The sequence below is a fragment of the Dermacentor albipictus genome, chromosome 2 (assembly GCF_038994185.2).
Source record: "Dermacentor albipictus isolate Rhodes 1998 colony chromosome 2, USDA_Dalb.pri_finalv2, whole genome shotgun sequence".
Lineage (NCBI taxonomy): Eukaryota > Metazoa > Arthropoda > Arachnida > Ixodida > Ixodidae > Dermacentor > Dermacentor albipictus.
Genome location: NC_091822.1, coordinates 109,065,733 through 109,092,170, shown reverse-complemented (window position 1 = coordinate 109,092,170; position 26,438 = coordinate 109,065,733). Strand labels below are relative to the sequence as shown.

The window sequence follows — 26,438 nt, the reverse complement described above, 5'->3', positions numbered from 1 at the left end:
AAAGAACGTCAAGCGGAAAGGCAGAGGGGCTGAAATAATCTCATGGGTGGTAGCAATGGAAAAGAAACCTGCCGTGAGTAACTACTTAAGAGGAGAAAACGAAATCAGGAAAGAAAGAATTTATGATAACTCAAAGGGAAGCTGATTTATTTTCGAGGCGAGATCAGGATGTCTTAGAACACGCACCTTTAAAGCAAGATATAAGAAGGAAGAAGAAGCATGTCCTTGCTGCGGTAAAGTTAAAGAAACGATGGAGCACATTTTATTAGAATTTGAAGATATCTACCCAGCGGTCCATTTGGACACCAACGGACTCCTTAAAACCCTTATGTTCAGCGAGAGCAGGGGGAAAGTAAACATGTCCGCAATAGAGAATAATATGAGTCGATTGGAAGATTGATGGAAGAAAAGTAGGGAAACGACAAAAAGTTCACAATAGTTCACATTTCACAATAGGGGTCAGAAAATGTGGTTATGGGAATTCATCGTGCATTTTTTTTTCTTTTTAAACCTAGGTAGGACAATAAGCAGTATAATAGCAAGAGCTTGGTGGCGCAACCCACCGCCCCGTTCCAAAGGGGACGCTCATAACATCCATCCATCCATCCGAAGCGCGATAGAGAAATCCCGATGCAGTATAGTAAACGCCTCGTACATAACTTGTTTCCACGATGGCGATACATTGCGTTGCTGTATTGAATCAATGCTAACGCATTACCGTCAACAGTAATCGTGAGATGGCTTCTGTCGCAAATTTTTCGGCCGCTTGAGACTCGGAAAATGCGACAGGCATTTTGAACGCGGTCCTTTCGTGACATAGCCATTTGAGAGAAAAAACTCGAAGAAAATACTCACACCTATTTCTGCTCACTCAGGGACGCATCAGTCCCGATTACATTATCTATTCCTAGTTGCTTTAAATGAAGTCGCAACATGCTGTTTAAATATGTAGTAGGTGGGATTCTGGCATGAACGAGAACGGATGGACGAGAATATAAAATCAAATTCAATCTTTATCTTAGGCAAAGGCTTGTCTGAATAAATGTTCTCGCGCACATTGAATTTTAATGGCTCTAGCTTATCTTGCACAAACAAAACCTGAGTTCTATATAAACTTGATCGCAACTCATGAAAGGACGTCCTATAGTTTCACTAATAATACTAACTGTAATCGTCTCAATGCTGATGCGTAAATGTTTAAATATGTCTATACTGTCAGAATGCAGAATCTTCAGGCAAAGGTATGCAGTCGTGATTCTTGATATAAAACATTATTTACAACAAATTTTCGTAGACTAAGACAATTCCGGAGAGCCTCCCGCTCTTGAAGAACCAGGGGGTAAATTTTGTATGCTGGTCCACCAGAGCATAGCACGCACCCAAAATCCATTATCGGTCAAACGAACATGAGATAAATCATTATTATAGTTTCCCTGCGTAGCCCAAAGTGATGTAGGCCAAGTTTGCTTATCATGCCAACAGCGCGTGGTATACCCTAGATTTAACGTGATCAATGTGATTTCGCCAGCTACGTTCTGCGTCGTATGTTAAACCTGGATATTTGATAAAGTCAACTGGTGGAATTATTTCTTGGCGGTGTTGGAGAGAGATATTAACCGTGCATTCAATGGAAACACAATTAAGAAACTTTTGTTGACATTAAGTGACATTCGAATACCTGCAAACCAAGCTTCAAGCGTTCATAATGTGACTGCAGTGTTCTTTGCGATGCGTGAGTATCCCTCGCAGACTCAAAGAATGCTATGCGTCGTCTGCATAGACATATACTTGTACGGTATCGCACAATGGGATTGAGCTTAATAGGAGGAGGAGGTTTTCATGGGAGGGGGAGGATAAAACGTTAAACAAAAATATGAGAAAGGAAATATCCCTGCAAGACTCCTCTTGATTTATTATATTTTTTGCGTCGACAACGCACGTTGGGAATAAAATTCCCTATCCTTTGAAGAATTCATATATCCAAATTATGACTTATGATATGCAAAATGTTAAGGAGTGTGAGATGCTCTACGCTGTCGTATGCTTTAACTAAATTCAAGGGTGTCTAAAGCTGCATACTGCCGCCTGTGTCGAGCAGGCTTAATGCGTCCCTCTAAATCGACATGTGCGCATCATGTCGAGCATCCAGGTCTAAATCCAATCTGGCATGGGCTTAATAATGTATTATCATTTAAAATTTTGATAATGCGATTGCGCAATACCCTTTATAATAATTTACAACATTCGAAGTTATAGTGCGATTGGCCTTATATATCTACATTAATTCCCGCTCCTTGCTTTTTAAGCAGGGAGGTTGTTTTTGCGAGTTTCCATTCAGGAGGCATCCACGCGTTCGTGAGAGAGTGATTAACTATATTGCAGAGGTCTTCCGGAGGGAGGTCAAAGTATATTTTCAACATGCCTGATGTAATGCCATCTGGACCTGGAGCTGTGCCAGGGAGCAGCCGAACAATGCGCTGAAGCTCTTCCATTGTCATCTCTATTAAATCATCCCCTGACAGATCCCCCTACATGAACTTTACCTGCAGCTTTGTTGCAAAGCGTTGCTCTACAGACCCTTAGCAATTTTATCTAATGAAGCTAACAAGTAGTCAATATTTTGTGGGCACTGGAACGGCCTTGCGAGAGCGTAGAAACCTGAACAGCGCTTTTTTATTACCGCTTGATAAAAAATTATGCCGTTTTTCATCATAATTATCCTTCGCTAATGAAACTGTTACTTTAAACATAGCAGCAGCATACTTATAGCATACTTATAGTTACTCCAATTAGTAAGGCACTGATTGAAAATAAGTTTCTTCCATGCAGCTTTTCGGCGTCTATAATCTCGTGCGCAAGCGCTTTTCCACCATAGACAATCAGTACTCCCTTTTGTTGATGGGATTACAAACTCAGCTTTTTTAATAGTACCTTTCAATATTGAGCAAAGGCTCATCGGTTTAATACCCCTTTCCATACCTGTCAAAGAAGACAAATTTCTGTAAATTATGTTTAAATTTTGAATAGTCAACAAAAGTCTGCGCATGTTTATTTAAAGAAATAAGGGGGGGAGGGGGGGGGGGCTTTGTTTATACCAATGACAATCGGGCGGTGGTCACTACTAGTGGCGGCATTGACCACAGCCCAAGAAGAAATGGAAACGCCTGAGGTAACAAATGTCAAATCTAGGACAGATGGCGACTGCTAACGCACGAAAATGGCAACTTTAGCATTTAAACATGTGAAATTGTTGACATTAGTCGAATCCCATAAACGTTTTCCAGATGAGTCAGTGCGGAATCCCCATGACACATGATGTGAGTTGAAGTCTCCCGCAAACAATAAGTTCTTTTTGCAATAGGCCACTGCGACATCAAGTGAGCGTACGTCTTGCACCCCAGCGGGAAAGTAGGAGTTAATTATTGAGAGCGGGGCGCAACACGGAATTGTAATTTCTGATATTAAGATTTGACATTCGGATGGTAGAGTATGGTGTGAAACTTTTTCTTTATAGCAGAATTTATACCAAATGAAAAAACCTAATCCACCACCTCGGGAAGCTCTATCCAATCGAAAAGACTTGTAGTGTTTTAATGAAAGTCTTGGTCAGCGGACAAACGAGCTTCCCGTAATAGTATAACGTCTGGAGATGGCTGAAAGATTAAATATAATAAATCTGTAGTTGCAGAAAGTATTCATCGGCAGTTCCACTGGAGTATCTTTAGGCACCCTATGTTGAGGGTAGATAAGCAGCCGCAACTGCTTGGTCCAGAATACTGTCTTTCAGAAAGTCAGTCCTCGTAAGTGATTCTTTCGCACACTTTTTTGTTTGAGTTAGGAGAATCAGGCAGTTTGTTATTAGGCGATCGTGTTCATTTAAGAACTCGAGTGTCCATACCGACATCTCGATCACCTAGAGAGTCTGAATCAGAATGGCACTCATGATCAACCTGATGTGAAGTCGAAGGTTTTGCTAAATCAACGCTGTTAGAGGTGTGGTCTGTCTGACGCTCAGGTGACTTCGTAAAGAAGGCGGCCGAATTTTGTACGCTGTTTGTTACTGTCTGAGACATACCAGACAATTGCGAGGATATTACGGAAGCCAAAGAGTCATAGGTTTAGTAGAATCTTTTCTAATGCTTTTTCTATCCCTTTTTCTATCACTGTCGCAATTGTCTGGGAGATTGACGAGTCCATGCCAAGTGACACCAGCATAACCCTGGGTCCTGCTCTGAAATTCTGCAAGAGCTCCTCGACGAGAGCAGCGGTCGCCTCCTCTCAATTATTTCGTTTACCTCGATCTCTTTCAATCTTGCAGGGCAGTTGGAGTCGTCGGCAGCATGATTTGCATTGCACAAACAGTATGACTGAGCCTGAGACACGCAATCGTTGGCAGTATGGCCTTCCCCGTATAAACGGCAACGAGCACTTGATCGACAGTCATTAGCACTGTGTCCGTACCCCATCACTTGAGGCATTTTAGTGGTCGTGGAGCTGAGGAACTTCAACTCTCTAGATACATATTGCCATGCCTTTATCTCTGATGGGCGAACCGTCCCTGCAAATGTTGCTACGGATGTTTCTGTGGGGACCCTCTTATTGTCTACAAGCCTGGTACAGAGGTACACGGAAACTACATCTGCTGCACGAAATATCTCTAGAATTTCTGATGGACTTACGCTTACGTCCACACCGCGGACTGGGCTTTTGCAGCAAGCGAGGAGAGGAGGGATGAAGGACCTCACCGGTTGCGTGGCAAAGTTAGTGCATTTCAGCAGATCATGTACACAGGCCTGGTCTGGGGAACAACAGAGGATCCTCCCACGTCCAAACTGTAGGACCTCGGTTATTTGCTGGAAGTGCGTCGAGGAGGCGCGGAGCTCTGATTAAATTACCTTGGGGTTCTTCATACGAATAACTCCTCCATTCGTAGGCACCAAAGCCACAGGAAGGCATGGTTCCATTGCGAAGGAACAATTCCTCTGGCACGTAGATCATGCGGAGGAATGGAAGCAGACCAGAGGGTAGCCCTCTGACCCGGAGATGAAACAGTCATCACCTCGTCAATAACCACCACTTTCAATCAAAGGAGTGAGAATGAAACAATAAAGTTAAGGAAGGAAAAGTAACCGCCGGCTACTTGTCAGCAAACCCGGATAGGAACCGGACCAGGGCGCACCAAAGCGACAGAGCAGGAGCGTCGTCTCATCTGTGATGCGCGTCCTTGACGCACATCACACATGAGACGCTCTCCCCATAGAGTTTCCTGTAAGAAACTCTATGGGGAGAGTTCATAATTATGTTCATAAATATGTCCATAATTATCCGTGATCTTCGTTCTCGATTCCTTTTATGACACCTTGCTTTCACATTCAAACTTTCCCTTTCATCCATGTCGCTCTTTCGGAGCCCACCTCCTCAAACTTTCTGTTCCGTGGGAAAGGGGGTCGTCAGAAAATTTCGAAGGAGAGGAATTTGAATCCACCCCCCCCCCCCCCCCCCCCCTGGCTACGCCAATCATACATAGGACACCGGGGCTCAGTGCTTGTTCAGGGTTCTGCATGTGTTGAGTGCAGATTGAGGGCGCTGTTACTTGTGGCAGCTTCTGTTTTCTTGTTCCAGATGTACTAATACACCAGGACTAACCATGTTCCACGGTGTAGATAGGCACCGCGCGTATCAGAGGTAGAAGACGATGACGTTGAAGTGCTGAATAGACAGCTTGCTTTTGTAGGTATAGCGAACAATAATTGCTGTGCAGTAGACAAGGAATAAGGCCGTCTATGATGAAAATAAATCGGACGAAACAACCATGAAGTAGATGGAGGCCATTCAAGTGCAACGAGGAGCGGTGGATAACGAGCGCAAACAATTGTTTGGAGGCCTTCCACACACACTGTCTGATTACCATCATGCAAGCTTTCCATCATTCAAATGTGTGAAACAGATGAGAATAATTCCCAATTTCGAAATATTTTGTATTGCTCTTTACAGCGACCAAGCCTTGGTGTACTTTACATAGGACAACAAACTAATCTAAAAACGTTGACATAGGACATGGCACAATATCTTGTACTGATTGTGTCCACATCATCATCATCATCATCAGCCTAGTTACACCCACTGCAGGGCAAAGGCCTCTCCCATACTTCTCCAACTACCCCGGTCATGTACTAATTGTGGCCATGTTGTCCCTGCAAACGTCTTAATGTCATCCGCCCACCTAACTTTCTGCCGCCCCCTGCTACGCTTCCCTTCCCTTGGAATCCAGATTGTAATAAATATTTTTTTCAGTTTCTAAGACTGTAGTAAGTTCTTACCCCAGACGCGCAGCCACAATAGCCACCGTAGTCATCAACAAAGAACATCGGAACAGCATTTCGCTCACCCGAAACAATCCCCTCCAAGCCGAGGAAGCGGCCATTGCCCTAGCGCTCACCCAAACAGAGGTTGAAGTTATAGTGACCGACTCCCAACAGGTGTGCCGCAACTTTGCTAGCGGCAGAATTCATACAACTACGCTCAAGATCATCAATCAAAAGCCGCCAACGAGGTCAGTCATGATAATCTGGGCGCCAGCTCATCACGGCATTCCTGGCAACGAGGTCGCCAACCACGTGGCTCGCGATTTGACCCACCGAGCCGACGCCGAGGAATCTGAACCCGAGCGCATGCACCCTCTAGTCTCGTACCAAGACATCACACAACACTACAAGCTAACCCGCAGAACATATGCACCCCCACACAAGTCACTACCTAGAGAGCAGGAGCGATTCCTCCGAGCTCTACAGGTTAATACAATCCCCAACCCAACCAGAAATCACGTCATAGCCCCTACACAATTCTTTCCGCAATGCCGCTTCTGCGCATTCTCAGGCAGATAGTAGGGGGTTCCAGAGCGGCACCATTGAATCCTCCGAACCCTTACCCCACCAACGAGCTTTGGGAGAGATCCTTGGCCAGCTCCGACCTCGAGGATAAGCAACGGCTTATTGCGAGGGCCCAGGACGCGGCCCGAGCTCAAGGCATTTGGAATGAGGACGCCTCTCCAAAGCTGCATTCACCCAATAAAAATGTTTATTCTTTCTTTATAGCAATACAAAACACGAAAAAAAAATATGTGCGTTCAAAAGAGATTCAGGGCTGATTAAGGGATAAACTCTTTGTCGAGAAGTAATAGAATCTCCAAGAAAGCTAAAAGAAGTTCAGCGTTTGAAAGCGCTTGAACATAGACCTGAACCACCTGCGCAGTAGGTGCATGAGCAGAGTTTAAAACGGTGAAAACTGGGAGCGCGGTTACAGTGTACTAGAACATTCTAGTACACTGTAGCGCGGTGGACGAAAACAGTTTGAAAGAACGTGCCCATTGCGGCTTTGAATGCATACTTTTTTCGCAGCGATCGCATTGAAAGTTGGGGTAAATTGCTTCTCGTCAGTTTTTACAGAATCTAATAAGAGTTGAGTTGACTATTTTGTTAGCGTTTGATCCCAGAGAAATTAATTTCAGACATGCCACGCAGGCAACAACAGCTGTTGGTGACGTCATCACACGCGAAGTGGGAACCGCTATCCAAGACAATCCAGTGGTCAAATCAATCACGGGCAGCGAAGCTCTCGTATGTGCAGAGACTGTTTGAACGTCATTATTTCACTTCATACATACTTAATTTGCTGTCTTGCACTAGTACCACTCATTATTGACAAACATTTGTGAGTTTCAACGCTCCCTTTCGTCAGATAAACGTAATGGGCAAGAAAAAGTGAGTATATGGCGGCAGCGTATTGCGCAGCGACTGTATGGTAATGTCGCGGCGGGTGGACAGGCGAGGCCATTCACCGAATTTTGTTGTTGTTGTTGTTGCTTTCGGTGTAGATCTGGTAAGTGGCAAAAGAACGAGGGCCGGACGGTCTTGGGATCCGACGATGAAGCCCTGTACTCGGATTTGGAGCAGCCTGATGAGAAATCGAACGAGCACCTACAAGACGCAGTGGACGCGTTTCATGCCGACCGCGATAAGGTAAATTCATAGCATTTGGTTGTAGTCAGCTGCAACATGTCCTCGGTGACTCTCCTAGCTGGCCAACGGAGTGTATATACAAGCCGGTGCGTCTTTTTTGTCTTCCTAACAGGTGCTGCTTGATGACTCTGATGCCGATAGTTCGTCAGGGCAAGTGAGTGTCATGGACGTCGTAGCCTCGTTTGCTTTCGAACATGTGCGATCATGGCTCAGCCAACGTCTGTACCCCACTCGCTTCTTTTGTTTTTGCCCCAGGAGGAAGAAGTTCTTTCCCTGGACGACGACGATGATGACAGCGATAACGACCTCGATATCGACGAGTCCGAAGACGAACTTGGCCCAATTAGCGAGGCCCATACGAGGAGTATCCAGAAGGACGATATGGCAAGCGACATAGAGGATGAAGACGACGGTAGGCTTAGCTCACGGAACTTCTAGATTTGGACGGTGTTTCACCGCGCTTATTGCAGGGACGTTGCTTTTGACGAAGTTCTAAACTGTGCGTCTTCGCCGCTGCTTTAGGCTTGCCTGATGTGAAAGCGTGGGGAAAGAAGAAAGCAACCTACTATCACACAGACTTCGTCGATGAGGACTACGCAGGTAAGCGCTGTTCTGTAATTTCTGTTTCCTGCCTTCGCGTTTCATTCTTTTGTCGCCTGAAAGTGCGCGGCACGTGCCTGCATAAACTTTCTGTGCAACTGTGTAGCAGACGGCATTTCTTTCTCTTGCAAACGTCGTGCATGTGCGTAAACGATGACGACGCCTCGAAAGTGCACTGTTGGAACTTTCATCTTGTCTTGATAGCCACCTTGTAATTTCATTTCCTTCCATTGCACATAACACATTTGCTCAAACCCACCTTAACGTACAACTTGCTCTACTGAACCGATGTACTTTCGCGTGGACATTGAGCCACTGCTTCATGAAAAGCTATTTCGTTGCTTAACTGTGGCTTCATTTTGGGTGTTAGGTATCACCGAGGACGCAGCAGAGCTTGCAAGACTAGAGGAGCAAGAAGCTCGTGCACTTCAGAAACGGCTTGTTGAACAGCTGGATGAGGAAGACTTCGGACTCGATTTATTCCAGGTTCTGTTATTAACTTTGCATTCCTGATTGCTTGCTGTACAACTGATTATGCAAATGTTTTGGAAAACATCGTGGATACAAGGCAGGTGACAGGACAAGGGCTTGCTCTACCGGGCTGATAAAGCATTAAACTATTCCAGTCTGTTTGGTATTCAAAGTCCATCTTTATCCCTCTGTGCGATAGGTCAGAGTGGTTCGAGTCAAGCGCATATGAGCGGGTGCCATGCTCAAATGGGCAGAGCCCAAGCCATCTTGACCTATCATGGAGGGCTAATGACCGGTTGGCAATAAAAACAGATTGGAATAGTATTACATTATAGCGGCCCTGATTTGTTTATTGCAAATGACCTTGCATTCAAAAAACATCAAAACGAAGCTGACTCGAAACAAGAAACACACAGGCGATTTAAAACTAATATTTAAAGATAGGTTCTGACATTACATCTTCTACTTGCAAGTTTTTTTTTTTTCAGTTATGTAAATATGCAAGGCCTCTAAACACTAGAAAGATACTGGCAAGTGTCAAAGCTCCCTGAATAATTTAGAACCCCAGTCACACAGGGCACACATTGTGATTGAGCCTGATCAGGATCAAATGTTTGGCTCCTTTGCGCATAACGTGATCTTTGTAGCACAAGAACTCTAAAATGAAAGACAACAGTGAGAGGAAAGAGAAGAAAGCAAAGACAAGCGCTACTTTAGAAGGGAGACAATCGCTACCTGCAATTGCCTTTGCACAAGCTGCACACGGAAGACAACCGAAATTGAGGAATTCGATGCTGATTGGACTTGATTGTGATCAAAAGTGCTCTGGAGTATAACACTCGTTAGTACAAGCCATTTTTGGTTTCGGTACCCAGGAGACATATTTATGAGAACACATTGTGACGTCACGATGCATTGTCTTGCTCAGTTCTTGAAATCACAGTCGAGAGAAATGGGTACCACTCCTGCTTACTTTTTTTTATGAGGGAGGTCATCATACCTAGGCTTAATGCTACACCATGTCAGGAAATTGTGCTCTGTGCCATAATGTCACAGTAATGTTGATAATGCCACGTCTGCACTTAGCGACAAACTGTTGGATCAAATTGAAATATCCTGTGTTTCTCAACCTTCACACTTTCTACCTCATCTTGCTGTGCACTACAAGGATGTGGTATTGCTTCTACGAGTATTCATAAGTATTCCTTATCAAGCATTTTGAAGTTCACAGGGACTTGCACATATACAGGGTGATGATTTTAAAGCAAAGCTTTCATTGCCTCTTGCTTCGACTTTTCCACTGTTGCTGCTGTTGCTGTCTTGCACACTGCAATGGGAGGTGGTTCAGAGCATGCAGTTACATGGCAGGAGCATGGCAGAGACAAAAAGCAATGCAAAAAACTGATTTGGATTTTTCCATTGATGATAGTAACAATGCCCACTGGAGCTCCCTGGGCATTGGCACAATAGCCTAGAAGGAAGGTAGGGAGAGGATGCAGGGAATTGAGGTAGAAGCGATGCAGCCACGAAACGAGTGACTGCCTTGCCACTCTTTGCTCGCAGTTTGCATACATGTGAGGGATGGTGGGAGAGGGAAAAGGCAACTTGAGAAGGCAAAGAAATGCTATTTTTAGAGATGGACAGCAGTTGGGGACAAACTGGATAAATTTAAGTCCAAGGTATGGCACCTTATTTTTCTGATACTTCTGAAAAATAAGCACCATGCAAAACACTGTGCACCATGCAGACAACTGACACATCGTGCAGATGCAAAGCCACAGCACAGTAGCATCTAGGCGACACTACATAAGTGGTCCCACACCAAAGTCAACAATTCTGTGCCCGCCATGGTAGCTTTGCGGCTATGGCATTGCTCGAGGTCATGGGTTCAATCCTGATCATGGCAGCCACATTTCGACAGGAGCGAAATACAAGAACGCGTAAGTACTTAGATTAAGGTGCTCCTGAAAGAACCCCAGGAGGTCAAAATTAATCTGTATTTCGGCACTACGGTGTGCCTCATAATCCATTTGTGGTTTTAGCATGTACAGCCACATAATTCAGTTAAAGTAGAACAGTTCTGCCATGATTAAATGTGCCATTTGAGGCAGTGACAATGCTAACCTCGGAGGGTATGAACAATGGCGCTCAACAACACCTCAGGCAAACACATCTTGCTGTGTGTTGTGTGTGTTGCACGGACAAACAGCAGCGGTGCATGCACAAGGTAACCTTTGCCACCAACTCACCACTCTTGTAATAAATGCTGAGTAAATTAAACATTCACTGTCGGCATCACCGCAACTGTCTTGGAAGTAAAGCAAATGGCACAGGAAGCTCCACTTACGTTGATTCCCACATAATTAAAATGTTGTGTTTTATGGAATGCTTAAAGATAGCGTAATTCTTGTCTTTGGGCTAGATTACTTGAAAAGGCGGACATTACTAGCGCAAGAACTTGAAACACACTCAATGAATTAACAAAATCCACTAATTACCTTAACTAATTACTCTATGGCACATATTGCAATTTACAAATTGTAACCAGCGAGTTATCAAAATGTTTTGACTTGAAATTAGTACCCAGAATGAAACTAGTTCTGAGAGGTATTATTTCCAAAAATGTGGGATGACAATCCCACATTTTTGGAAATGGGTGTTCCAGTTTTGTGCTTCAATGCATAAAGGAGTGTTCTGTTAGAAAAGTCAGTGGAACAACAGTGCATTCTTATAGCGAGTTTGATAGCGCATATCTCCTAACTGGCGCCATTCTGTAAATTCATTCCTAGTAGATATGCCTTGCAAGCTCACAGGTTGCAATTCGGGAATTGCAATATGTGCCACAAAGTAATTAAGAAAGTTAATTAGTGCATTTGGTTAATTATTTGATGTTGCTTCTATTTCCCATGCTAGTGATGTTTGCCTCTCTGAATAATCCAGCTCAAGGACAAGAATTAGGGCGCCTGCCATAGACTATTTTTTAAAATTCCTTAAAACTTAAAAATAATCACCCTGTATGTATATACATACACCAAGATTTAAAAATATGGAAATGCCACATAGCTGGACAGAACCAAGGTAATGTTGTTTGCCATCGCTTGGAGATACTCATATTATTTCTTGCATTCTGCCTAATTGCATATATAGTCTTAATTAATCAACTTCTCAAATATAACTAGATGAACAATGTCAATGATAAAATTCTAGAGCAACATGAAAACCTCACGGTACAGCTTTCTATTGCTCATTAAGTCCTACATAAAAGAGTTTTTACGAGTTTGAAAGCATCCCACAAATACACTCGAAATTGCCGTACGACTGTCTGCTAGAGGCACTTTGCAAGTATTCACAGGTTTTTTGTGTATTCGCGGGTAGCTGCGTGTATTTATTTGAGAAATTGGTTAATTGAGACAAATTATGCAATTAGGCAGAACAAAAAAAATAATGAAAGCATCTCCAAACGACAGCAACAACATTACCTTGGCTCTGTACGTGGCATTTTCATATTTTTAAATCTTGGTGCATGATAGTTGGGACACCCTGTATACCGGATGTTTCAACAAACACTTTTAAAATTTTAAAAAAATTGCCTGTGGCAGGTGGCACAATTCCAGTTCATGAGCTGGTCTACTCGAAGAGGCGGACACTTCTCACACAAAAAATTGAAATGCATAATACACTAATTAACAAAAATTCACTCACTTTTTAACTAATTACCTTATGGCCCATACTACAATTTACAAGTTCTAGCCGTGGAGTTCACAAGGCAGATCCACTTGGGACTAATTCTCAGGATTACGCCAGCTTTGAAATATTAATTCCCAAATTTTCTGGCGAAATGCATTGGCGTTTCAGTTACTTTCTTTAAAAAAATGTTTTATGCATTCTAGCATGAATGTAACTGGAACACCTATGCACCTCTCTCATCAGTTCGGGAATTAATATCTCAAAACTGGTGTCATCCTGAAAATTCTTTCTAAGTGGATCCATTGCCTTGCGAACTCAATGGCTACAATTTGTAAATAGCAATGTGGGTCCTAAGGTAATTAGTTAAAAAGATAATTAGTAATGTCTTGTTAATTAGTCGAGTGTGCATTTCAATTTTTTGTGCAAGTAATGTCCACCACTTCCACTAGACAACCTCATGAACTAGAATTGGGCTATCTACCACAGGCACTTAAGAATTTTTTTAAGTGTTCGCTGAAACGCCCTGTATATGTATATGCAGTGATTGTTTCTGAACCTAATGTATGCAACTCTATGTCTGAATTTTTTTTATTTCCATGCTTTTCTGCACAGCTTCCAAAGGAAGACACTGCAGAGGTTTCAGAGAAGATTTCAAAGGACTTATCAAAACTTTCCAAGCGTGAGAAATTGAAGGTTAGTGCACTTCGGAGAACCCTAAAGATTGGGGTATCTTAAGTGTATTCATTGGTATGGTTTTGTTCCTTTTACAGTTGCTGTCGAAAGACAGTGCAGAACTACTTGAGCTTGTGGATGACTTCAAGGCAAAGGTCAGATTGTTTCATAAAGTTGGTTGCTTGCAGCGTCTTCAGTTGCCTGATGTAATATATCTTTCATTGCAGATGATAGAGCTACGAGATACAATTTTGCCACTGGCCAAACTGGTTGACAGTGGAAAGGTTATCTCTGTGCCAGCAATTGAGTATGTTAATCTGAAGAGACAGCTTATTGTCCAGTAAGTAACATTGTTGAGTGCTAATCAGAATTGGGTTGTGCTGCTTGACTTACACTTTGCGTGTCAATGACAGCAGTTTTGTGTCAGTGGCTGCAGTTGGTGCTTGTGCAAACTGATGTCTACCGTATTTGCACAATTCTGCCGAGTGACCGGATATAAAAAAGATAACTTGGTGCCAATTCTACCGCACACATCAAGTAACGAAACCTGAGTTGACGCGTACTGTGTTGAAACGATGTTATGGTACACACAGAGGCACACAGACATGCACGCAGCTCAATCTTAGCAGCTAGGAGCTAGTATTAGAGGCCGACGACACCTCCGTTTCGCTGTATACCGACCACAGAAAGTCATCTCTAGGCCCATATGATGCATTAGAAATGCCAGACTTCTTGAAGGCTCACACAACCACCGTCTGGGGGAGGCCATTCCACGCACCATGGAGCCACCTTATAATGTCTCGGAGCGTCACTTTCTTCTGACAGCCTGTTCGATGGCAGTGCGGCTAGCTACTTTGCATTGAACTTTTCTTTTTAGAAAGTATCAGTTTATTTTGAGTGAAATTAGTCATGATTGTAACGCACATGCAAATTTGTGCACACCTTTTATTCAAGAAAGGTGCACGTTAGGATCGAGCAAATACGGTGTATTAGTCTGCACAAACAAATTTGACCATTTTTGGTCACCTTTCTGTTCTCGCATGTAGTGACCTTGGCAAAACATGAGCTCATTCCTTCACGTTGCACCATTGTTGCCCCTGGCAACAATATGGCATGATACGTTTGCTGACAGAAACTGTGCTTTCACAAAAACTTTCTGTGTCGTGTTTGTTTCCATTGGTTCACCCATTCATCACACACCTTCACTGTGTGCCAAAATGTGAATTGTTTGCTGATAGCCCCTGATTGTTCCAGAGTATAGCCTCAGGTGTGGCAGGAAGACATTCACAGTAGGCCACGCAGAATGAAACAATTTGCAGCCAGCAGTGTTTACGAGAATGTAATGTTTTTAGCCCAGTCCTTTATAAGAGGCATCGCTGTGGCATCTCAAGTGCAGAAGTTCTGTGCTAAATGCCGGGAATGTTGGGTTCCCATGGGGTCCTGTTTGTAGTTTGCCTAATGGCTTGTCAACTTATTGCCACTAGGTACTGCACAAACATAACCTTCTACATGATCCTGAAGGCCAAACGAGTGCCTGCTGGGAACCACCCTGTGATCAAAAGACTAATTTCCTTCAGAAATGTAAGTCATCTCCATTGCTGCACAATTTTTGGGCTACCCGTTCTGAGGCAAGAAACTGTGAACCTTAGCACTAGAGCCAGCACGAGCAAATCACATCTGTTGTAGATTCATACAGTGTTACCGGGCATAGAGGTTAAGGTAAATAGAAAGCAAGATATTACAGCCAACTCATGGTCTTGGCTTTCTGACATGTTTGCAGGTAGGGGTGTACAAATAATAGAAATTTCGAACATAATTGTAGTGGCCTATTCAAGAATCCACTGCTCTAGATCGTGTAACGTTCATTTCTGTTTGTGTATAAGGGATGACAACACTTGCTTGAGTCTAGAGTTAGGAAAGTCTGTTTTAAGTGGTGGCTGTACTGGGCGAGTCTGCAGCAGGGGAGGTGCGTTTGCTGTGCGGATGTACCAGTTGCTAAAGAAATGCATGGAGTAGCTAACTTTTATGAGATTGCTCCACCTTTATGCCACCTATGGATTTGCTTTCTCTGTTCAGGCGTTGCACTTTATTTTTCTGACAGTCTCACCCCATTTGTGTGCCTTTGAAACAATGTGCATTGCGTAGTGTTAAACTTTTCTCCAACGAACACAGGACTCCACAGCCGTCTGTTGACATCTGTTTCACTACTGTCATTGTTATGGTATGCCAAATGCGATCACTTTTCAGTTGTTTCTCATATGCAAGAGACTTGGTTGTCTTCAGTCTCACTTGCAAGAGACTCAGTTGACTTCAGTTGTCTGAACTTAGTTCTGCATGGCTTTACTTGTATCAAATGATGCAAGCAAGCTTTATTTTATATATCTCTACCAGACCAACCCCACACACTCTCTATATTTCACTTTATTTAGAAATGAGAAATTATGCAGCAAATCTGAAATTTTTCTATTAAAACACAACTAGTTGCCAACTGTAGAGGTGTAAAATTTAATCCTGAGGTTTTACTTGCCAGAACTGTGATCTGATTTTCATGCATGCCATAGTTGGTGACTCTGGATTAATTTTGACCCCCCCTTGGGTTCTTTAGTGTGTAGCTAAATCTAAGTCCATTAACGTTTTTTGCATTTTGTCCCCATCGAAGTGAGGTCGCTGTGGCAAGGTTCATACCCCCAATCTTGAGCTCAGCAGTACAATGACATAGCGACTCAGCTACCGCGACAGGTACTATAGTGGTTTTGCTTCATAGTGTTGCGTGCCATTGAGGCTGAGGGCTTTGTTTCTACTACATGCTTTGTCATTCTGAACATACATTTACAGCATTGTATCTAAAGCATTTCTTTTTTTTTTTTTTGCTTTGGACATGCGAGGTGTTGCTGATACGTTTGCCTTTCCAGCTTCTGAAGCAACTGGAGCCAGTGGATAAACGACTGGCCAATGAAGTAAACATATTGCTGGACAAGTTGTCAAAGGGCGAAGAAATTGTGCCATTGACTGCATCAGCAACAAAGCCACAGCAGAAGCCTAAATTAAGGTACGCATAATGTTTCTTCTGTGCATCTGTTTAGATGTAAAATGAAAGTGCAGCCAGTTATGAGCCTGGCCACGCATAACATATTATTGGTAGGATCTCCTAGGCTATCGTCATTACATCTCAATCACTGTTGAAATCTCATTAGTGTTTATTTTGTTTGTGTGTTTGCTTTCTGGCGTGATTTTTAGGTTTTCTATGCTTGCTTCATTCACTCTTTTTGTTATTGTCTTTAGGATTACTCAACAGATGCAAACCGATGCATCTGGCAGCAAAAAGGAAACTTCCAAGGGAAGTCCGGTGAAACAGGTAAGCCACTGTTTTTGACAATAAATAGCTGGTAACATACTTTCACTCAGTTTCCTTTTTGGTATGCATCCATGCATAAAACACATCAAGAGTACTAATAGATGTCAGAACAAGAAGTAGAATGAATTGGGAAAATGCATAGCGCATGTACACGATGCACGTGTCAGCATGTGCAGTGGCAGACTGGGAGACTTCTGAAGATGAGTTTGCGCAAGTAGGCACCTGTGTTTGGGCTAAGTTAAGTTAAATAAAATGCGCCTGCCCATATAACTTATGCATAGGTAACATTTATGGACAAAAAGTAAGATTAAACGGCCCCCTGCACCAGCCCACATAGCAAATTTTGGTTATACCCTGAAAGCTGTTATGTGCCCTCTTGGGAGCATTCTAGTGCAAGAATTTCTAAAATTGGTTCATTAATAGCAGAGGTAGAAATATTTGAAGTGCCACAAACCCATGATTTTAGGAGGCGAGCATCTCCGCCAACAAGGACTCTCTCTCCACTTGCCCTGTCTAGCCTCTGCAAGCAAAATTCCTTCCCTGCATTCTCCCATACCTGAGCTGGAGGATCACATGATGCATAAATCACAACCCCGCCTTCCTTTGCTCTCTTTCTCGCTTTTTTGCTGTGCGACGCACTTCTGTTGACAGTGGTACATGCAAGTTGCATTTGTCTCATTTAGCTTGGTGCATGATTTTGCACACTGAACACTAGATTGAGCACACTGATTTTGCGCATGAGAACACTTGACTAGCGGTATAAGTCAGTGTTACACAAACATTGAGGCAGATGAAAGCGGATCACAGAGCGTGATCACACACTGGAACATGGTAGAAAATGACAGTTTCACTCTCGGCACACACGACTGCACGCCGTGGGAACAAACAGACGAAACTGAAGTACATCTCTCTCGCTGCGTTGCGAAGTAAAACAAAAACGTGCAGACATTCAGTTTGTGTGTTTTGTTATTTCTCTAAACTATAATTCATCTTTTTAAGCAACAGATTACACAAATAACTGATGTTGCCTTGAATAATTCTCAAAGTGTCACATGTTACTATGTGCTACGCCACAGCATATAAATGTACGTAGGTGCATTTGCTGATATACATCATCCCCCCCTCATGTAGCACTGCGCCCGTGAGGAGAAGGGCAAACGGCGTTCAGTTTGAAATTTCATATTTTTCTGCAGCACGTAGTAATGTAATTGTCAGCAGACACGGTCATGAGCACGCAGCAATATGGCCAGAGCTGGCAAGGGGCCCTTTAAAAGAAAGAATAAACCCAAACTGCACGATGAGCATGCTTAGTTCACGCCATGTGCTCTCTCTCACCGTGATATTGCAGTGTCGTGTAATTCATGCAATCCGATGCCAGTGCTCTCATTGGTGAGCTCATGCCTATGCTCCGTTTCATGTGTAGCAGGTAATGCTGCAGAAGCTGCACGAGTACTGGCCAAGAAAGCCTCACTTTGTGCTTTTTGCAGCACAGTTCTTAATCTGCAATGTTTCCTACAAAATAACTACTTCTTGATATATTAAAACTTGTGGACGCAAGTTTGTGTCAAATCACATGTTACTGGCAAAATGCAAAAACATCCATCTATTTAGAGTGCCCCACTATGATGCTCCTCTTACTCGAATCGTGGTTTTGGCAGTAACACCCCATAATTTAAAATAACATATTACTTGCACATGTTGATGCTCCTACAAGGCAATGTTTTGGTCGCAGGCGCAAGTGGTACGCTGTGGCTGCTGGTCACAGAAATGTGTTGCACTGCTCATTTGGTGCTAAATTTGGTTTAGATCTCCAATGCCTTTCGTGGAATGAATACATTGCATTTTACTATGTAAAATTATGGGACATGTTACATCGAATTGCATGCCACGTACAGTAAAACCTCACTAATTCAACATTGTTAATTCAGAGAATTCGTATTCTCCCTGTGGTCTCTGCTGGCATATGCATTATTTAATGGCATCAACCTCTCGTTAATTCGGATGTATTTGGCCGCACACCGATGAATTTGGACAAGCCTCATGGTGCAGTGAGCACAAAGCGCTGCAAATGTGCGAAGCCAAGATAGAAAAAATGCACTAGCAACCCATTGCAATGAAGCGGTGGAGGCAGCATCACCATAGTCATCAGCAAGAACCGTACGGGATTGCTGGAAACCCTGAAAGCATTGTCTCTTTTTGTATTTATGCACTTACACATGACACCATGTTGGCCACATGTGCTTTCAGAACTCCGTGGTCGCCATGCACGATCGCATCGATAACGACTGCAGTTTCGACCCAGCATTTGTCGTGAGCAGTAGTTCTGTTTTGACTTGGTATAGTGCACATGCAGTGTCAGAAACACAGCAGACGCTGTTGAGGAAGAAAACGGATTCTACCGCGGCCTGCATGCTCGCATCGAACGTGCGGCTACATCACGATGGACGGACAATCTGTTAGGGTTCACTAAGGAAAAAATAATCAGGATGTGCTTTGGGGGTCTCATACATGAAGGGATGCATGAGAGTCATGCATCCCCACAGTGCACCCAGCTCTCGCATGCCAACCCAGCGGCAGCCCTAGTTGTAATTCTGTTTTGTCATTAAGCCTAGCTGCTTTGACGTTGGTTACACAGTTCCCTGCTATTCGATGCAGCGTCTCTCATTTTAAAGATTTGTTCCTGTCAGTAATGCTGCCGAATCCACCGTTGTCATCCTCACCGATGGCTTTGAAGCGCAGCAAGGCTCTAAAGACTGCTGCATAATGCCGATTCCCTGAAGGCAGCTTCGCCACAATACAGTGGTAGTAAACAGTTTTAGTTTAGCGTACGCTATGTGCTATAGTATAGTGTACGCTAAGCAGCGGACGTTTGTTAGAGATTCAGTTGCACTGCGAGATGATCGGATCTCAGAGGCCATATGCCGTCGTTGTGGCTATCTTCCGACTGGAGTGATAGATGGAGCTGACATCTCAAATGTTTCCTTCGTTAGGCTTCGACTCGTTTGAAACGAGAAACGATCTCAAAAACTATGCAAGGTTATCCACAATACCTTCGTCAAAGCTGCCCGAGACTAAGCGAAAGCCGTTTACACAGTCATTTACTACAGACGAAGTGAATTTTACAAAAGCAAAGCCAAATTCAATTCGAAGCAGACTGCCGGGACTGCCGCCATGTTTTCCGCGAACTGCGCAAACCACGTAAAGACGCTAACGCTAAATCTGAGAAATAGCATGCGTAGACTATATGCTATGGGTCGTTTAGCGTTCTGCGCATGCGCAGTAATGATGAGCTATATTATAGCGTACGCAGTGATGTAGTGTAGGCTAAATTAAAGCTGTCTATTACACGGTCAAGCATACGCAGTGTATTGCTGTGAAGCATACCAGGAGTGGGGAAAGGCCACTGTTAAGGGACATAGTATTTGTTCCTAAATTATACACATGCGCACTCACCATCTGCTGCAAGCACCGAGATACCTACAAGTGTACTGGCAAGCCTTTCGGAGCTGTTTCAGATGTGACTGTGGTGATCTGAGCTCTTGAGAGCAGTAAAAGGCATGCTTTCTTTTTCTTTTTTTTTTTTTCCGGGCGTATTTGCAGTCTCTAGGGGCTCCGAAAAATCGGACATTGACTGTATCTTTCTATCATATAAGAAACACTGCTTCTTGGTCGCCGATGCGAACAGTAAGTCCCTGTAGCCTTCTTAGCATTGGATTCTATGTATGAAACAGGGTATAGTATTTACTAAGCCTTCATAGCAGAGTAGGGTTACTCTATAGTCTATTAAGACTCGGTAAGATGTACAAATGACTTGTACTTCCAATTTTCAGCATCTGCTCTAGTGCTTATTCTGTTCATAGTCACACTCTCCTGTGCAGTCTGATGCAAGTGATGTCTTTCTTTGGCAGGAAAAGAAGGACCTGAAGCGCAAGAACACAGCTGAAGAGCAGGCCATCCTCGACATGTATGCAGAGATGCGGAAAAAGTCACGGTTTGAGGGCAGCTCTGGCAGGTACATGTGTTCGCTCATTGGTCAGCTGCAAAAGTGAATTTCTACTCTAGTAAGGTATGGCGGTCACTGTGTGGCTACAAAGTCCACTACAAGTTTAAAACTTAAATCTAAGGCTAATTTGCCAAGGCACCGTGGGAATTCAGCTTCTTTGCAAATGCCGTGTCCAATAAGCTTTTGTGGCTGACTTTACAGGTCGGTGATCACCTTTGCATTTAGGGAGCTCCATACAGTGCATTAATATTGTAAAGGAGCTATTGATCCACCTATGGTCATATTTTGTGGCAATCCACTTTATTTCCTCTTCTTTCTGCCCTATATTATTGGCTCAGACTCTGCTGTGCTACTGTTATAGTCAAACCTCAATTTAACGAAATCCACGATGTAACAAGCCATTTTCATTTCTCAGTCTTGGTTCCATTGAGAACCATGTGCATCAATTTGTTTTCTTTATTTTTGCAAATTTAACAAATTGATTTGTGACACGGTTTTGGCCATTACTTGAAGCATGTACTTGAAGCCTCCATGGGTAGTAAATTGTTATAGTGAACTGGGCATCTTCTGTCGACATGAGCTAAACAAGCATCCAGTTGGCTAAATATTAGTAGGGGTGTGCAAATATTTGGAAATTTCAAATATTATCAAATATTATATCTTTGAATATTCAATTGGATGCAAATATTCGAATCAAACCGAATATATTGCTGGCTTTGCAGCAGCAAACAGGGTTTTTAGCATTTATTGCTATTTAATCTAAGAAAGTGTGTCTGATTTCGTGCTGAGTTTTGCGATAATTTCATGCTGCTAATGAGATTTTGCCTGTAAAACACGCTTAGCCACTGGACGTCAAAGTTGAGCAGGAAAGCCAGCCTCTCAGTAGCAAGGAGCACAGGTTTCCGAACCGCGAGGGTGCTCTCTTCTGCAGGTTCGACCCCCAATCCTGAGCTTATTGCTTGACAGCAAATGCAATGAATGACTGCTGGTACAGGTTGAAATGTCTCTTGAGTTTACGGGAAATAGATTTAGTATAAAGGCACTGGTGGTGAGAACAAAGAACTAGCGGAAATCACTCAATTTTCCAAAGCTAACATGAGCCAAATACACAATATTTTAGTATAACGGCTAACTAGTTTAATTTCTTTACCAATGACGATGTAATTGCAATGTTCCAACATGTTAAAATAAACCAACTTGCTAATAAATGCATGTGCATATTATCCGTATTCAATTTGTATTCGAAAATTTTGATGTTAGCACACCCCTACCAAACATTAATCTTTGATGACTGCTCCTCTCCACCTTGCGGGTTTCCGCACAACAATTACGTCCAACTCTTGCCTTTGCTTCGTGTTGTCGACAAATTCGACTTTGCCCTGCCATCTGCTAGCTGCCTAGAGCGGTAGAGCGGCTGCCCCGGAAAGGCGGTGGTCCCGGGTTCGAGTCCCAGACCAGGACGAATTTTTCTTCAACTGTGAGGCTTTTCTTTCGTGGAACCCGTATGGGTTTTCTTTGTAGCAATTGCTACGAACGGGTGGATGTCTGATTTTCCCTTTATTAATTATTAATCTGTGTTGTTTTGCATAACTTGCTGCTCTATGCATGCAAAGTCTTGTGCTGCAATGCAAAGTTGGATTTTGTAACACTCCTTCTGGAAAAACATGAAAGTTTAAGAAAAGTACGAGTCGGTTTATGCATTGGAGCTACATTGTGTGCAAGTGGCTCGATTAGCCCAAAATGCAGTGAAAATGCCCTATAATTTACCACTTTGAGGAAATGCTCCGTGGACCATCATTTGAGTAGCCACTGGTGTAATGCACTCTAATGTGGTACATTCTTTAGTGCAAGCACGTTAAGACAACATTAATCCACTCATTTCCATGATGACTGCTCTTCAAATCTGCGAAACAGTGTTGACTTATTGGCATCCGTTTAACATTTGATGCACTGCAGCGAGAATGAAGAGGAGGAGGATGCTGTGCCTGAAACATTTGATGATGAGGATCAGGAACAACTCGATCAAGACGAAGAAGAAGGCGGAGATGAGAGGCGCGGCATCACATACCAGGTAATCGCTGCAAGATGTCGAATGTGGGAGTTTGGGATTCTGAGTTATACCACTTTGTAGGCAGTCTACTGCACTTGCAGTGAATAGCAGCACGAAGTTTGCCATGAAAAATATGTAATGGGATGTAGTATCTTAATTTGTTTTCTTTTGTCGATATAACGTTCCACCTAATTTCGAACATATAGACTGGGATCGGCTGGTTATTCTGGATGATCTAAGGGTTCATATGCTTGCCAGCTGGCACATTATGTCACAGCGCATGTGCAAAAATAAAATGTAAGGAGTGTCAGGAGTTTTTCCTGTTGTGTCTAAAAACTGCAAGAAGCTTAGTTTATGCGGCTATAAAGTGGGGCTTATATGCATAGCAAGCGTTCCTCAAATCATTGCCACCCTCTCCTCTTGCTTGTGCAGATTGCCAAGAACAAGGGCCTGACTGCCAAGCGAAAGAAGGAGTACCGAAACCCACGTGTGAGGCACAAGATGAAATACCGCAAGGCCAAGATCAGCAGGAAGGGACAGGTGAGTTTTCTGTCCTGAGAGAGGTTGCGACTTGATGAGGATAATCGCTTCACACTTGACTGTGACTTGTAAACTTTCTTATCACTCCTGGGCATATGATAAGGGTGCAACAGTTTGTGCTCATTGGCAGTTGAGTTTATCTCAGTGAAATTGGTTGGAATTCTTTATGCTGCAACAAATTAGCAGCATCAGATTTTTGCGAGTCTGAAATTGGTCATGAACTCCTCCAAAGTCTTTGGTCTTCTGGATATTAAGTTAATTACATCAAATTACCACCTTGATTCATGTTAATGTCTGTGCCTTTGTGGTGAAAGTGATCCTAAGAAAATTGCCTATTCATTATATCTTCCCTATATTAAGTGATTGTTTAATGCATTTTCTGAAAATGCCTCATTTGCGTAGTGGTCGTTTTCTTGCCCCTTTTTAACCTGCTTCTCCAAACCTCAAGCTGAGCTCAGCCAAAATTTTTGCAATAGACAACTACAGCAAACCATCTTAGCCAAATTGACCACCTTTTTTTATATATACCTAATTCACTAATAAGCTGTACACATCTGGATCTCTCAGTTTCCCACGCTTTAACTGTAGTTCTGTCATGTTCTTGTAAGATGAATTTCCAAAGTTCCCCCAGGTTTTCTTCTAGAGGTCTACTACAGTTTAAAACCTTAATTGTGTATAAGGGTGTGCACGGCTCCTTGAAACCCTTGATATCGCAAAGTACATTTTCAAGGCCCTTGAAAGTCGGGGAGTTCCTTTTTTTTTTTTTTGCCTTTGAAAACCCTAGAATTTCTTTGAGTACAGTCCAAAATCGATTATGTGGCCAGCTTTTTATGGTGGATCAGCGTGGACTCGGTGAGCTTGCCTTTCTAGCAACAGTGGTACCATGTAAAAATTTAAAGCTGGTGCGAGCGCACACACGTTTTGCTTTTACAATGACTTACGCAGAATTGGGAAACCTCATAGTGGGCGAGAGTGAGACACCAGCACTTGGTGCTGGTTTCCCTCCCATGTTTATGTTGCTTTATTTGCACCTCGTTAGGAACTTGGAAGTGATCAAGGCTGCACATTTCCAATGTGCAGCCTCAATATATTTTTGTCTCTAGCGCAATAAAGCTACCTGTATTGTTTTGGAACCATTATAGTATAAAATTCCTACATGGGATGCCACTCGGCAACTTTGAAAAAGCTTTCACGGGGCCTTGAAAGTCCTTGAATACCCTTAAATTTCTGTCTCTGAAACCTTTACGAACCCTGTGTAAGTATTTTTAATTTTACTGCTTTTTTTTAAACTTTTTTAGTACTGACAGGATGGAGACACATTTTGCATCTACTTGACAATGTGTTGTTCCGGCCCATCTATCTACTTGTGCTTTGAAACACATTTTTAAAATTCATGGTCAGCCCTCCCACCAAAGTGGAGATAATGCCTGACGCTGCTCTAACTCACCAATTCAGGTTTCTTTAGTTGAATCACTCATCAGTGCTAAATACTAATGGGGATAGGCTGGCATTTATTACCAGAGGTTGTGGTTGTCCGCTTTCAACTTTGATGTTGAGCTTTATGTTGACCTCATGAGGCCAATGATAGGCTTGTAAGGGGGCATATTTAATGAAAGGCGGACTGACCACTTTGCTTCATCACAGGTACGAGAGGTCAGGACGGAGCTTCAGAAGTATGGCGGAGAGCTGTCTGGCATCCGTGCCGGTGTGACACGCAGCATCAAAATGAAGTGAAGAGGACCTGTGATCAGCCAAACATATTTCTTGTGACAAAGCCCATTGCTTAAAAAGGTGCTTTTCGTTGGCATTTTTTTGTTGTTTCAGATAGAAAATATAAAAATTTTTCACACCAATTCTGTTTGTGTTCTCTATATGTGCCCTGCTAGTGAAAAAGTTACAGCAAGAACTGGTCATGCACCTTTACTGTAGCTCCTGTTCCATTAAGAAATCTCTAACCTCGAAGTTTTGATTCACGAACCTTGCAAGAATAAACTCACTTGACAAAACTAAAAGCCATTCTGCAACTTTTCTAAAGGGCTTAAAAAGCACATGCAAGGATACCAACATCTTGTCAATTATGTACAGTGTGCTGTACATTGTTAAAGAGAACACAGTAATGTGGGTTTCGAACACTTTCATGTGCAGTTCTCACTTTTCCAACACTTAGATGCCAAAAACGTTGAAACCTACGTCAGTGTGTACTGCACCGGTGTGCAGAAAGGTTCCCAGTGCCACCAACCACAAGTCATCTGCTGCAAAGCCAGGCAGAAGGACTAATTTTTATTGTGCACTTGCCAGGAGGACAAATTTGTACAGTAACAGTTTACTATACTTGCAGACAACTTTCTGTGGCAATTAAACAAAAGCTAGAAAGGCAGAGCATGCACATATAGAAGCGTTCTTGAAAAATGAAAAGTAAGGTAAGACCTTATTTACAACAATAAAATAAGGCAATACACCACCAAGTGTTAAATTTGACTTATTTTTCTGCAATGCTCTTACGAATTTGATGCGAAACTATAGCACGTGAGAGCTACACTGATTGTATGCTCCAAGAAACCAAAAGCGTTGTATAACACTGCCGGAATGCTTGGCACAATAACACATGCGGAATCCATCCCTGTAGCTTTCCCTTCATTGCCACAGGAAGCTGTCTGTGAGCACAGCGCTAACCCTCTTGCAAATGTAAGTATGGTCAAGACAATGTTATTGAGTTAATTTAGACTACATTGCCAAGGCACGGGGCCCGTACGAGGTCTAACCTTTGGTACTCCATGGGCCGGGACCACGGGAACAGCCATCGAATTGTGGACTATTTCAGACAAGGTGGTGCTGCCATAGCTGTCCAACAAGGAGGGAGCACAAGTGCAGGACTCCCATTCCCTGAACCCACGATTTGCTTTTATTGCTCCTGACCCTCCCTGTCGGCCCTGGGATGATCAGCCCTGTTAAGAGTTTTATACCTTAAAGTTTTATTGGCCTTAAAAAGCTTTATACCACAGTCACGCATTCACTTTCAATAACCACTGAAACTAATGACAA

The 26,438-nt window shown here is 43.0% G+C and overlaps 1 protein-coding gene across 1 annotated transcript; it reads left to right on the top strand.

The window, feature by feature from the left end:
* The first annotated feature begins 7,573 nt into the window (after nt 1-7,573).
* On the top strand, nt 7,574-25,249 carry Sas10 (UTP3 small subunit processome component Sas10). The gene is made up of 16 exons (XM_065430341.2): nt 7,574-7,760; nt 7,874-8,018; nt 8,131-8,172; nt 8,274-8,430; nt 8,541-8,618; nt 8,989-9,104; nt 13,389-13,469; nt 13,547-13,603; nt 13,676-13,788; nt 14,933-15,029; nt 16,361-16,497; nt 16,731-16,803; nt 20,712-20,815; nt 22,763-22,877; nt 23,289-23,396; nt 25,041-25,249. Exons 1-16 carry the CDS (start codon nt 7,747-7,749, stop codon nt 25,128-25,130), a joined length of 1,527 nt encoding a protein of 508 aa, XP_065286413.1. The 5' UTR covers nt 7,574-7,746; the 3' UTR covers nt 25,131-25,249.
* Nucleotides 25,250-26,438: the final 1,189 nt, after the last annotated feature.

Coding starts and splice junctions, on each gene's coding strand:
- Sas10 (XM_065430341.2), top strand. Junction 8,431..8,540: donor CATAGAGGATGAAGACGACG/GTAGGCTTAGCT, acceptor CCGCTGCTTTAG/GCTTGCCTGATGTGAAAGCG. Junction 9,105..13,388: donor TCGGACTCGATTTATTCCAG/GTTCTGTTATTA, acceptor TTTTCTGCACAG/CTTCCAAAGGAAGACACTGC.